Consider the following 13624-nt stretch of genomic DNA (forward strand, 5'->3'; position numbering starts at 1 on the left):
GTTCTAGTAAGGTCATCATTTGAATGTTCTCGTGACAGGATTCCTGCACGAGGACAGATAATGGTGATAGTGGGTCACCTTGTCTTAATCCTCGGAATCAGTGAAAATAATCAATAGTACCATTGAGAAGATTGCATACTCTATTGTGGTGACACATTGTCTGCTTGGTTTGATCTAATGATAGTCGAATCCAAATATTTTCAGGAATTGAAAAAATATACATGTCATTTGATTTTGTCATAAGCATTCTCCATGTCAATTTTATAAAGGATTTACCTCTCTTTTAATCCTGATATGATTTTCTCAGATATTATTGTATCCGAAAATTTTCTTGTAGGAACAAATAAAGATTGATTTATTTTTTGGGGGGGGGGGGTGGGGGTAGGGTGGGATTTTTTGGAGGTGTGATCTCATACTATGAAGCGATATTTTTGAAATAATTTTATATGTTATATTGCATAAGCTTATTGGTCAGAATTTGTTGAGTTGAACACCATCAACAACTTATGGTAGTAGTTTTAAGAAGATTTGGGTGTCATGCCCCGAGCCAAGCCCATGGCCAGGCACGTGACCGTGCCACATACCTGCAAAAAAGGCTCTATAGACATGCAAAGGCTAAAGTATATAGAGCAATTCCAGTCATTTTAGTTCTAACCAATACAATCCATAATATTCCGTCCATCCATAACCAAAATAAAACCAAACTAACCAACAGGTTTTTTGTGCTTACCATATTCTGTCTCTCAAATTCGGTTTTACTCAAATCACAACAACAAACAAGATCACTCAAACACACAAGATCACTCAAACTAAAGTTTTCTCAGTCTCAGGATCTCCATTCTTGGAAATTCAAAATAGGAATAAGAGAGGGGAGTTTAACAGCCAATACCTATAAGTTTTCACGGGGTTCCACCAAACACTCGAGTTTCTTTTTTCCTCATTCCATCTCCATTTTCCTGTAATACCTTAGTTCAGATTGTTCAAACGCCCTTGCAGGAATTGAACTATCTGCTCAGTGTCAGATTACAGAAACATGTTAAAAAAAATATTAGTTTCATAAAAAATGCAATTCGAGGAATCTAAAATCACTGTTTTTAAAATCTAAGAATTTGAAACTTCCAGCAAAAGAAAATTTTCAATGTACAATTAAAAATATAATAGTTACCGTTCTTAATGTCGAAATGAGTGCTCAAAATAGTTAGTGTTCTTAATCTCGAAAATCGAAATGAGGGTCAAAATGTAACTTTTTTACATCTCTCAGGACCAATAAAAGCACCTTCGTATGAGTCCAGGAAAGGTTAAACTATGCCACAGCGATGATAGGTGTCATACCTTACTCATTCTTGGTCGAAGTTGAGAAGGGCCCACACAAACAGCTGCACAATTAACCATTCGTGTCATCTCATTGACATCGTAGTTTGAATTCAACCGTGAATCGACAAGCTGCCCGTACCTTTGAGGATTCATTAAAGGTCTCGCCTGCAATGGCAGACAACTAATCCGTTAATTTTCCAATGCCAGAACCGATAGAAAATGGGAAACAGAACATAAACAAAAGTACAAATAGGCTATTTTATGGCCTACAATGTCTTGGGATCTAAGGATTCCAGGGCAGGAATGGTATTGTAAGTGAAGATTTGTACAGTTCCATCTTCAAGACATGTACGGAAACGGAGAATCTGTGATGTAAGATACTAACCCAGCCTACCAATTTAACCATAACCATAGACAACAGAGTCCTGAAAATAGCTTCGTGTCCAGTAATTAGCTCCAGAAGCATGACCCCATAAGAGTAGGCATCTGATTGTTCAGTGAGTTGGTGGGTCAAAGCATATTCGGGATCTACATACCTGTCATTAGTAAACACAATATTAGAGAAAAGAAAAGGGTATAAATGATTAAAACAAGAATTGGATAGTTGTCATTGGATATTTGAAAATGATTCTGTTTTCCATGAATTTGCAGATCAAAAAACATTCTGGATCTAAGTACCTGCCATTAATAAACACGTTAATAGAGAAAAGCAAAAGGCATGGATAATTAAATTAAAAAATGGACTGTTATCATTGGATATTTGAAAATTGTTCCCTTTCTCATGTCCGACTCTTCAATAACATAAAAAAATAACTGCAGTTTTAATCAAACACTTCAATAAACGGACTCCCCAAGTAACATAACTTGAATTAGAAACAAAAAAATGACACCAACTAGGTCTGTCCATTACTCCAATGTGACTAAACCAGTTTTATATCAATGGGATTGGAGCTCTTGACCAGAAATGAGTCCTAACGAGGATAACAATAGAGTAAAGCCTTTTATGACAATGCAAGAGTTAGAAACAAAATCCACCCCCAACTAGGCCTCCCTGGTTCAACTCAGACCAACTATAAACCAATGCAGTTGGATTTTTTCACCTGAAATCAGTCCAACCAAGACTAAGACCATGCTTTTGAAAATGAGATAATTAGAAACAATATCACACTAGCTGGGTGATGAGGACTATCAAACGAAGATGAAAAATAAATAATTGGGACCATCTATCCACCAAAAGTTTTTTTTGGTAGGTTAGCTGGGATCGAACCCCGACCTCAAGGTTGTAGGCCAAAGCCTTAACCATTGAGTTTTAATTAATGGGTTTCTTTTAATTAATGGGTTTCATAGGTGTAGATTTGTCTTTGGGTTGTTAATTAATTGTTGATTTCAGTTCCTAATGGGATTTAAGTTTTAAGTTTCAATAGGAGTTTCATTAGTTGCTTGAGTTTTAATATGATCGGATTCATGTTTTAGAGGGAGTGTTTTAGTTTTTTTATGAAAATAGACTAGGCAACCTAAGAGGGGGGGAATTAGGTATTATAAAAAATTTGTTGCTTTGAAAACCTTGTTTTAAGAAATTCAAACAATTACTTTAAAGCTATCTAGCATATTGTAAAGAAGAGGGTCTAAGATATTACCAAGAGAGTTGAGAGATGAGAGAGAATAGAAGGCACACCACAATGAACACGGAGATTTATAGTGGTTAGGTCTTCTTAAAAGCCTACTCCACTCTTCCAAGTTTGTCGTCCTAGGGTTTCTTCACTATCCGGACACCATACCACGGCCGGGTCCGAGGCCTCCTTACAAACACCGAGTCTTTAAACTCTCCAAGGGTCACAACCTTTCTTTACAATGGTAGAATGAAGTAAAAGCACACTAGCCTCTTGTTTAGGCAAATACAAAAGTAAAAGCTTAAGCAATAACTCTTGTCTCACTCAAAATATACACCCTAATGAATCTCTCTTGGGAGAATGAAAGTAATGGCACTCAAGAGAGGTAAATGTATGTAGAAGAGAGTAGGTGAGAGTTAGGGTTTTGAAAATTGTGGCTAATAACTTTTTAAGAGCTCAAGAGATGTGTTAGGGTTTTCAAAATAGCATATTTATAGGTTAGAAAACAAAAAAAACCTAATTTTTTACTTTCCTGGGCGTCGCGGACGAAGTCTAGACGTCTGAAAAATAGAGCCGTTTAAAATTCTAAACGCTCGCTCAAATCCGTCCACGGACTTCCGCAATATTCCCGGACGACCGAAATATTCTCAGTCAACCTTTCAGGCTTCAGACGGACGTCCGCCAATATCCCGGACGTCCGCAATTCCCTCAGTTATCCAGTTTCAAACGGACGTCCGCCAGAACCCCGGACGCCCGTAATTCCCCTGGATACTTAAATTCATAATTCTTGAAGGAATTTTCTATGAACTTTGAGCCAACTTTAGGGAGTGTGATTCCTAGTGATGTCTAAGTTTATTTTAAAACTCCCTAAGTGCCAAGAACCCTCAAAACACCCAAGAGAGACGCTACATTCTAAACTACACATATAACATCTTCTCTTCTGGGCTTCGATTGACCTTAGATTTGTGTGCGTCAAGGTTCCGCGGATCGCTTGTAGTGTCCAAGTCGTCTTGCTTGACTGCGATGTATTGAACCTGTTCATTTCATAGGCAATTGACATTTGTGTGATCAATCAATATGGGTTTGGTTCCAATCAAAGCGTTGGTGATCGATAGCCTTCCGGCTTACACTTTATATTATCTAAATGGATTGTAAACATTTTCAAGAGCTTGCAAGCCTTCTCTATCCATTTGGATTCTTGTTATGCTGCTCTAGGTGGATTTCTAGAGACCCTCAATGGTGTGTTGTCGTAACCCTACTCTTATTCCTTTTACTAATCTTTTATTTCTTAGATCTTCTCAGCTAGTACAGATTTATCTCCCATCTTAACTCTATATATTGTTTCCTTTCTCTTAATCTCCTTCAGTTTCCTCAACCCATTTAATCTGTATTCAACTTCGGTTCATTCATTTTTTTTCATATGTAGTTTCTTGAAGCCAACTGTGTTTTTCTTGAATCTGAACTAATTACAAGATTTAATCAATCCCAGTAGTTTTCAAATCTCATACGATTAACAAAGAACCTTGGTTCTAAAGTAATTGCTTGACTTTCATATGGCATTTCTTGTTCTAGTTCCATTGTAGGACTGTATTTATCAAGCTAAATCATGTTGTCTGTTCGAGGTAAGAGTAATACTTCTGAGTTGTGACTTCACATTCAACGAAAGAACGATTACTCTTAATGCATTGCATATTGGAGTTGAAAAGACCAAGAAATGTGTGAGTTCAAAGGTATTGAATCGAAAAAACTTTGCAACATACTCATCATGAAGCAGTTTGAAGATGAATGCAAAGAACAAGATGTTGTACAAATACTGGTGACACAAGAGGTAGATGATACTAGCGTTGAAGAGAAGTCGACACTTCCTCGCTAGTAAGGTTACATGGAACGCGGTTCGTTCCGGTACCCGGTACGTGAAGGGTACAGGGAACGATGGTAGCCCATACGCAGTATGATGAGGGCAGGTAAGTTGATTCGCTATTTGGGGTCATGGAACTGTTTGGAGCACTAATTCGGGTGCTTTGGTCCACACACACTCTCTTTATACTTATACACGCACACACAAGAATATCATTCCATAGTCCACACTGCATACATTTAATAAAAATAAAAAACCTCATGCATGCCATATATATTTATTAGGGTTGCAACTCGGGTCAGGCGGGTCAGGTTTTCCAGAACCCTACCGTACCCGAGAAATTATCTCGGGTCGGGTTGGGTTTAGTTTTCTTTAAAAAAACCCTAGATTCCTAAATCCAACCCTACCCAAGATAGTTTCTCGGGTTGTTTCGAGTCGGGTCGGGTTTTTATTATTTAGCATAAGATAGTGAATAATTTCAAAGATTTAAGAAAGCGACAAATTTTCACGTTAAAAATCTTTAGATTTATATCATCAAGTGCATAAATTTAAGAAATACTTACCCCGTCCAAGAAGGTATGTCTCAATCGCAACCTTCCAGGGTAAGTAGTTGGTTCCATCAAACTTGGCAATGTTCAGTTGTGGGTAAGAGTTGTCTACAGGTGCCAAGGTAGAAGACGAAGAAGGGGCCAAGGGTGTGGTAGAAGCACGAACCTCAGTGGTCATTTCAATAGAGGGATCAACAATAACAGGAAGATCCATCAGGACAACAAATGTCGACAAACAAAGAGACCACCACCAACAACTACAACGAGTAAAAGTGGAGAGGATGGATGATAAAACCAACTAATCAACAGAGAGACTCGTAGGACGATCGCACGAGCGAAGGACAAGTGCAGATATGAACCCATAGAGAAGCTAGGAAGATGCGCGAGATGAAGATAAAAAAGAGAAATTTAATACATCAAAGGGAAAATGGAAAAATAGGGTTTTATGTAAGATTAAGCCAAAATATGGTTGTCGGGAAGGCGAAGAGCGGAGGAGATAAGGGGCTGATATGACGAAGGAAAGGGTTTGGGGAGGTACTGTAGCGGTACTGTAGTGGGTTACTGTAGCGGGGAATGGAGAAGAGGAGGAGGTGTGGGGTGGAGGAGGGAGGAGAGGGTGGGGCGTGAGATGGGTTAGGGTTAGGGTTAGGTTAGAGAGAGGGATTAGGGTTGAAGGGATTAGGGTTGGGGTTGATGAAGAAGGTAGAGGCTAGGGTTAGGGTTAGGGATCAAAAACCCTAGGGCTCTGATACCATGTTGAGAGAGAATGAGAAAAGTGAGTTGAGGTATCTCCCTCTCACTCATTTATTTATATACTAAAATATTTGTACAATGACTAAAATGCCCATAGGCTTATTCTAACAATTCAAATATGACTTCAGCACATGCGGATCGACTCTGGTAAAAAAGATCCAGAGGATCAAGTTTGCAATCCAAAGTACAGTGCCAAACACTCTTGTAACAACAGATTGCAAAGAGGAAAATAAAACTGTGAGCTCCAATGTTCTTTGAGTGCTCATCCCAAACACCTCAAATGCATGACCAAGAGCCAATGAATTGAGCTAATGAATTATATCGCAACTGATGTTTAACCCTTCCTTCTACTAGAAGCACATGCCAGATCTATCTGTAAACAGAAACACTGCAACTCTTGCCTATTGGTTCAATCAAAACCTGTCAAATGAGTAATTCAACTCATGTCCTCAATAGTTGTAAATCGATTGGGAAGACACCATATCTATGACTGAGTCCTGTACCAACTTAGAGACTTCTTCGTTTCTTCTTTTACAGAAATGTTAGATTGCAGTTAAGGAAATGAATTCGGTCAGAATAAGAATGAAGAGGGCTGGGAACACCCAAACAGTCACACACTATTGGGACAGACATGCCGCCATGTTCAAGATGTCATTTTCCTTGATCAAACAACACAAGACTCCTTCAAAGGAAACAAAAGATAACTGATCCAAGTCTCTTAATAGGCATTTACAAACTTCAATGGAATTCAAAGGGAAATAAGGCATAATGATTCTACCATGAATTACCATAGGTTTGGCATTCAACAGCCTTAAAGCGTTAAGATCCTGAGCATCAAACAGAACCAGATATAATGCTTCTTGTTCACATCCAAAAATGCTCTTTGAGGACTTTTTACAAGCACGCACAATGCCTCATGAATTAGAACCTAAGAAGGGAGGTGAAAGCCTTGGATTGCTACAGTGAGTACTTGTCAATGACATTAAAACAAACAAGACTCCAATCCATTATCCTATGGAGTCTCATTGAAGTAATTCACCAAACAGCTTGCAGATAATAACAGAAACTCATCGATCTATTCAATTGGAGGAGAATTCAAGTCGATTACAACCAATTGCCACTTAATTGTGCTGAGATTTAGTGAGTTAACCACAATCAGGAGAATGACACCTACAGAACGGTTTTCTTTTTGAAATTCAATCTCAGAGCAACAACGTTTCTCATGGAATTCTGCAAAGCTCCATGGAAATCTGCCTTAGAGGGGATCAAAATTCCAGTTCTAGTGGAAATCAAAACATACATCAAGATATTTTGATTCTGTTTTTGCTTTGAAAAGAACTGGATCTCGACCACTCCAACTCAGCAGAAAGTTGTCAGAACAAAAGATTTTTAAGGCATGCAGAGAATTTCATGTTTGGAAAATTATCTTTGAGCAACTGCTTAATTTTTTATGTTTTGAAGTCCAGAACTCACCAAAGACAAAAGCAATAAATGAAGGCACTCACAGATCCTTGAGTAGGTGGAAAATTCCATGAAATTAGAATGGAACCTTGTTGAAATGAAGCCAGAATGCTTAGAACCGATGTTATAAACCATGAACACCATATCTACCTTCTTGTTCATATTGATCTTCACTGGTTTCTTGATCTGGAGAAAATTCTGTATCTTCACAAGAGATAAAAATACTTAGAAAATGCAGCGTACTTTCTCCGATTCAAGTCGAAAGATAGTCTTTTATGTATCTGGTTATTGGATAGATTAGAAGCTGAATCCAAATGTGATTAATCTCGTCCGACTCAACAATACTTGCGAGATCTGATTGTAGTGGACCGATTCACTCTTGAAAAATGTCAGATGCAATCCAGATCAATCAAAGGCCTATCAGAACGTTTAGATCGTTCTTTAACATTGACACTTGATTCAACTAACGTTTCATAGATCTCTTCCAATTTTAGTATCCGATCAGGTCAATATGATCTGGAGATGTAGATGACTTCGGCTCAAGAAAACTCACAGAATTTAGCAATTCCAGCGACTTTTCTGCAACAAGAACAAGATAATAGGGATTGTTCTCACAATTTCTCACAGATCTACATCAATTCCTTCGCTCCGATGATAATGATCTCCATGTGATCTTCCTTGATGCTCCCTCATTGCTCCAAATTAGGAATTAGAGATTGAATCGGATTCCAGGTACATAGAATATAGAATATAGAAAAAAAAAAAAAATTACCCAAAAATTATTTAGGAACCCGGGTTATTTTCTTCATTTATTTTTTTTTCTTTCAAAAGTTTGCATTTGCCTTTCTTCATTTATGCTAGAATATATTACATGTTAAATTACCAAACGATCCATCGAGAGGTAATTAGGCCATGTTTCTGTGGTGCTACAATATTTTATAAATTTTCACATCAATTTGTTGATGTGTGCAATCCATAATGCTGCACCCACAAGCTGGTTTGTGGCTGTTTTTGGAAGCCAATGGAAGGTTAAAAAGATGGGGTGATAAAAAGTTGGCTAAAGGGGAACTCATATGAGTTCCTGTTTGGATTGCAAGAATCTTTTGGAAAAATTTAGAAAGGAAAATTCTTTCTAAAATTTTCTACATGTTCTACACACGAGAGAACAGAACTTGAACAAAACCTATTAATTTTTTATTTACAGGGTTCTTCAATTTATGATTGTGTCCCTCTAAATTAATCACAATCATATTATTTCCCCCTAATCTGAGGAATTTAAAAAATTTCCTTGGAAAAAATCTATCTGAGATGTTTTTCTTGCAATCCAAATGTGAACATGATTAAGAACCGATTATTGCAATCCAAAAAATTTTCCCAAGAAAAAAAAAATTCCTGGAGATTTTTCTCTTGCAATCCAAACTCATTTTTGGATTTTAATAACCGATTGTGAGTGCCATATGTCTCGGTTCGTTTCAGATTGTAATAACCAATTGAGAGCCCCAAACCAATTATTGGACTCAAAATTTAATTTAATTTTGAGTCCAATATTCGGTGGGACACAATTAGTTCCAAAAAATAATAAAAGAAATAGGTTTGATTGGGACACTATGTTGCAAAAATAAAAAAAACAAATAGGTTCTTGGCTCCAAACCCCACAAAGGAAATTTCACCCCACATTCTTCTTATCTAGCTGCAATTGTCTCTCTCTCTCATTAATCCACTTTCAAACAGTTTTATTCTACAGTAATTGTCTCTCTCTCATTAATCCACTTTGAAACAGTTTTATTCTACAGTTGGCGACGAGAGAGATTGATAGAAAGAGAGACAGGGGTTGAGAAAGATAGAGATCGAGATAGAGAGAGAGGGAGAGAGCAAGAGAGGATGAATACTTTAGGAAAGATAGCAAGGATGCAAAAATCTACGGAAATCTTCTGTGAATGTGAAAGGAAATCCGAAACTGGGATTGAGAGAGAGAGAGAGAGAGAGAGAGAGAGAGAGAGAGATTACCTAAATCTTAGGGGCCGTTTAGATACACGGAGAAAACCTAAATCGATTCTTCAACCCGTAACAATGAGAGAAAGTTTTGCAAAAGATCCCTGAAACTTTTCGGATGCAGTGATTTGGCCTAAAAGGGGCAAAGTCTTTAAGTCGCTTCATTTAAAGAGGTGAGTGGCTCTTCCCATTAAAAAAAAAGATGTAAATGGCTTTTAAATTTTACGATATGGATCAATAATACTTTTGAGAGCTTGCAGCACTTCTCTAGCTGTGTGGATTCACGGTGTGTTGGTCTATGTGGATTCCTAGATACTCCCAAAGGTGGGTTCTTTCGGTAAACCAGCCCTTATTCCTCGTTAGTAATTTATAATTTCTTAAAAACTTTTTAGTTAATACAGATTTCTTTCCAATTTTATATAGTTTCCCAATTCTCTTAAATATATTTTTTCAGTTTTCTAAACACATTTTATCGATATTCAAATTCAGTTCCTATTTCCATCTGTTACTGTTTCTTGAAACTAACTGTAGTTTTCTAGAATCTAAAATTATTCAAGATTGAATTAGTCCTGCTAGTTTTAAAATCTCTGTGATAAGCAGAGTCTCTTGATGTTGATCTAATTGAAGGACTTTCATATGAATGACTAATGCGAGCGGAAGGAAGAAGAATTGCAATCGAAGAACACAATCCAATAACCACAACTCTAATATACGTTTTTTTTTTGTGAAACCGTAACTAGAACAGAAAACAACAAAAGTCTGCAAAATGTGTCATCAAAAATTCAATTAATTTCTTTCAATTTATGATGATTTAATTCTCAAAAAAAAAAAATCAATTAATTCCCCCACCTCACGTCCACTTAATCCTTTTATAAAGGTAAGTCACATTACATGTAGGCATCTTAATTGTCAAGGAAGGATTCTGAAAGAAACCTAATAAAAACATACTTTCTAAAATACTGACTCTTAAAGAATTCTAGTAAAAATAGAGTTTCTAAAATACTATGACTCAGTAAGGACACTAAAATATATGAAAAAATAAAGATAAAGCTCCCAAAATATCTATTAGATTATCATAACTAATTTGCTCTTACGATAGGGATAACGACTAGGAAAAAAATCATGATCTCCTAATTTTCCCTTCTACTGACTTTTCGGCTTCAAATTGCACAAAAAAAAGAGAGATGTTGTTGCATCAGACTCCCCGGGTTGAAGAAAATCCGTCCTCGAATTTGAATCTTCGAAGAGTGCACTTTCTCACTAATATTTGCCAGCATCATTTTCCCATTATTCCGAAAAAATCTTCCTCGAATTTTGAAGTATTGAAGAACGATAATCATTTGAAACTCCAGAAAATCAAACTCTTCTACATAATCTCTAAGACAAAAAGATAATCGTTCTCGACCTTGAACTGGATCGAATTCATAAACCTCCATTGTAGGCTTCAATGTATGATCTAATAAAAATGATCGACAAAAATTGACGAAGAAATAAAATTAGTATTTCGCCATTTATCCTCCATGCCGTTGATCAAATTTATTTTGCTTCTTTATTCGTGGTTTCATAGCACACAACAGTCATCTCTTGTGTCACCACGTCATCGCAACTCCCACTATCAATGATAAGATTATTCGTAGTATGCCGAGTAAGCAACGCCTCACCACGATCATTCCAAGTAATCTTGTCACCCTCATAATCATTGAAGTCGTCATAACACGGTTGTTCATTGAGAACCTTCGATTCGACCAAGTCCTCAAATTCTTAAACCAAAATTGCGTATCTATAGTTGGACACTCTTCCACTTCATGACCGACACCCAAACACTTAAAGCACATATTAATATCACGGTATGGCTGATTAGAACCGAATCGATCTTGAGATCCCCTATCACCCGGCCCCACCCTACGAAGCACGATGATAATAAGGGTTAACATCTTCCGAGGTGAGATAATTGTCATAGCCTCTTTGAGTTTTGAAACGCGCTACACGTTCCGTAACTTGTTGGACTTAGGGGTGCAACTTGGGTCGGGCTCAACCTGAACCCGACGGGTTCAACCCGATTTTTTCTTGGGTTAGGTTGGGCTTTGCTCGGGTCGCGTTGGATAACAAAATTTTGGGTCGGGTTAGGGTTGATGCGTTGGCAACCCGACTGGATTCATAACCCGACTTAAAATCAATCTTTTAGTACTATGTTTTTAGTTAGAAAGCTAAGAATGCTATTTTTATTGTACTGTTTTAGCAAGAAAGCACAGATTGCAAAACCCAAGGCAAAATCAATCTTTTTGAGTAAGAAATCTACGAATGCGTAAGCACATTTACTGCCATCTAATATTTTATTATTTTTTCAATTAATGATTTCTTGCTTTTTCAAGAGAAGTTTTTTTTATGGAAGCATGCTTGCATTAATACTCTTGCCTTTTGAGAAAAGCAACCCGTCTTTTCTCTTTTACACCAATATCCTTCTTTTATTGAGACACTTTCATCTTCATCGTTGGATTCTTCTTCTTCTTCTTTCTTGAACTATATGGAACTTCTATCAAAAGGTCTTTCAATATTTCTTCTGCAATATTCTTCACTACTTTACAGTGGGAACAGTGAACCATGTCAAGCAGAAGAAGTAGTCGGGGTTTTTTCCTTCAACTCGGGTCAGGTTCGGGTTGGGTTCATGTTCATAAAAAAGCCATGCATGTTGGGTTGGGTTGGGCATCTTCGGGTTGAGGCTTGGGTCGGGTTGAGTTCAGGTTGGAGAAATAGCTCCTCGGGTTGGCCCCAGCCCGACCTAACCCGACTCGAGTTGCACCCCTAGTTGGACTTGCCTCCTTAAGTCTCTGACTTCATCGATTTGGTGATCATGAAGATGAGCCTCACACGGATACTTCAATCAAGCCAACGAGCCATGATACCAAATTAGTGCAAGTGGGAGGAAGAAGGATTGCAATCGAAGAATCCAATAACCACAACTCTAATATACGGTTCTTTTTGTGAAACCGTAACTAGAAGAGAAAATAACACAATGCTCCAAAACGTGTCATAAAAAATTCAATTAATTTCCCCACCTCATGTCCTCTTAATCCTTTTATAAAGGCAAGAGGCACATTACATGCAGGCGTCCTAACTATAAAGGAAAGTTTCTTAAAGAAACCTAATAAAAACATACTTTCTAAAATACCGACTCTTAAAGAATCCTAATAAAAATAGACTTTCTAAAATATTATGACTCTTAACCACAAAGGACTCTAAAATATATGAAATAATAAATACGAAACTCCTAAAATATTTATTAGATTATCATAACTAATTTGCTCTTACAATAGGGATAGCCACTAGGAAAAAAATCACGGTCTCCTAATTTTCCCTTGTGCTGCCTTTTCGGTTTAAAATTGCTAAAAAAAAAAAAAAAAAAAAGAGATGCAGCTGCATCAATGACCAAATCTTGATTTCTGTTTCTAGAAAATTCTCAATATCTGATTCTTGATTTGTTACTCCAATGTGTACTCTGAATTCTGTTCATTCCTAGTTCTTTTTCATGAATCCTTCATGTACTTTTGCAACCTAAAATCTTCCTAGTCATTTGAGTTGTTCTGTTTCAATAATATTACCTCAATTTTTTTGAATGGTGAAATCTTACATATTTTTTATATGAATCTAAACACTTCACATGTTATAAGAATTCTTGTTCTAGTTTTGTCGTAGGACTTTTCATTCATTATCTGAATCTTGTTTCCTGTTCCATCAATACAACAGTTTAATTTTCATTATTCCTAAACCAAAAATATTCATAAGGCATACTTTTCCAATCCTTTTTATTAGCCACTATAAGTTTCCCGCATCACAGTTTCTGCCGAGTCTAATTAAATCTAGCAATAAATCAATACAATCGGGCCACGACCTCAAATCAATCAAAAGTATAACAAATGAAAAGGGTAAGGTTTTCATGAAAATGAAATGGATTATCTTACCCGGGAGTTCCAATTACTCGAGTACCATCAATGTGAGTGTTGCCATTAGGTAAAATCTTTGCAATGCCAAAATCAGCAATCTGTATGACTTCAGCTCATTAGATGAACCATAGAAATAAAAGCTCAGCA

At 37.0% G+C, this 13624-nt stretch overlaps 1 protein-coding gene across 3 annotated transcripts; it reads right to left on the reverse strand.

Moving 5' to 3' along the window:
* Nucleotides 1–603: 603 nt before the first annotated feature.
* On the reverse strand, nt 604–8471 carry LOC143853899 (proline-rich receptor-like protein kinase PERK15). Of its 3 annotated transcripts, XM_077363601.1 has the most exons (5): nt 7633–8471; nt 1700–1850; nt 1454–1479; nt 1333–1376; nt 604–1008 (listed from the first exon to the last, which is right to left on the reverse strand). In XM_077363601.1, the coding sequence occupies exons 1-4, from the start codon at nt 7704–7706 to the stop codon at nt 1334–1336; spliced, it is 294 nt and encodes a 97-aa protein (XP_077219716.1). In that variant the 5' UTR covers nt 7707–8471; the 3' UTR covers nt 604–1008; nt 1333. The 3 variants fall into 3 exon arrangements, 2 of the variants coding, with proteins under 2 accessions (XP_077219716.1, XP_077219711.1); XR_013237299.1 differs by having other exon boundaries at nt 1333–1479; nt 7589–8439; XM_077363596.1 differs by having other exon boundaries at nt 1333–1479; nt 7633–8405.
* Between the last annotated feature and the right edge of the window lie 5153 nt (nt 8472–13624).

Source organism: Tasmannia lanceolata, unplaced genomic scaffold (assembly GCF_043159265.1).
Source record: "Tasmannia lanceolata isolate RefF3 unplaced genomic scaffold, GAP_Taslan_0.1 ptg000003l, whole genome shotgun sequence".
Taxonomy (NCBI): domain Eukaryota; kingdom Viridiplantae; phylum Streptophyta; class Magnoliopsida; order Canellales; family Winteraceae; genus Tasmannia; species Tasmannia lanceolata.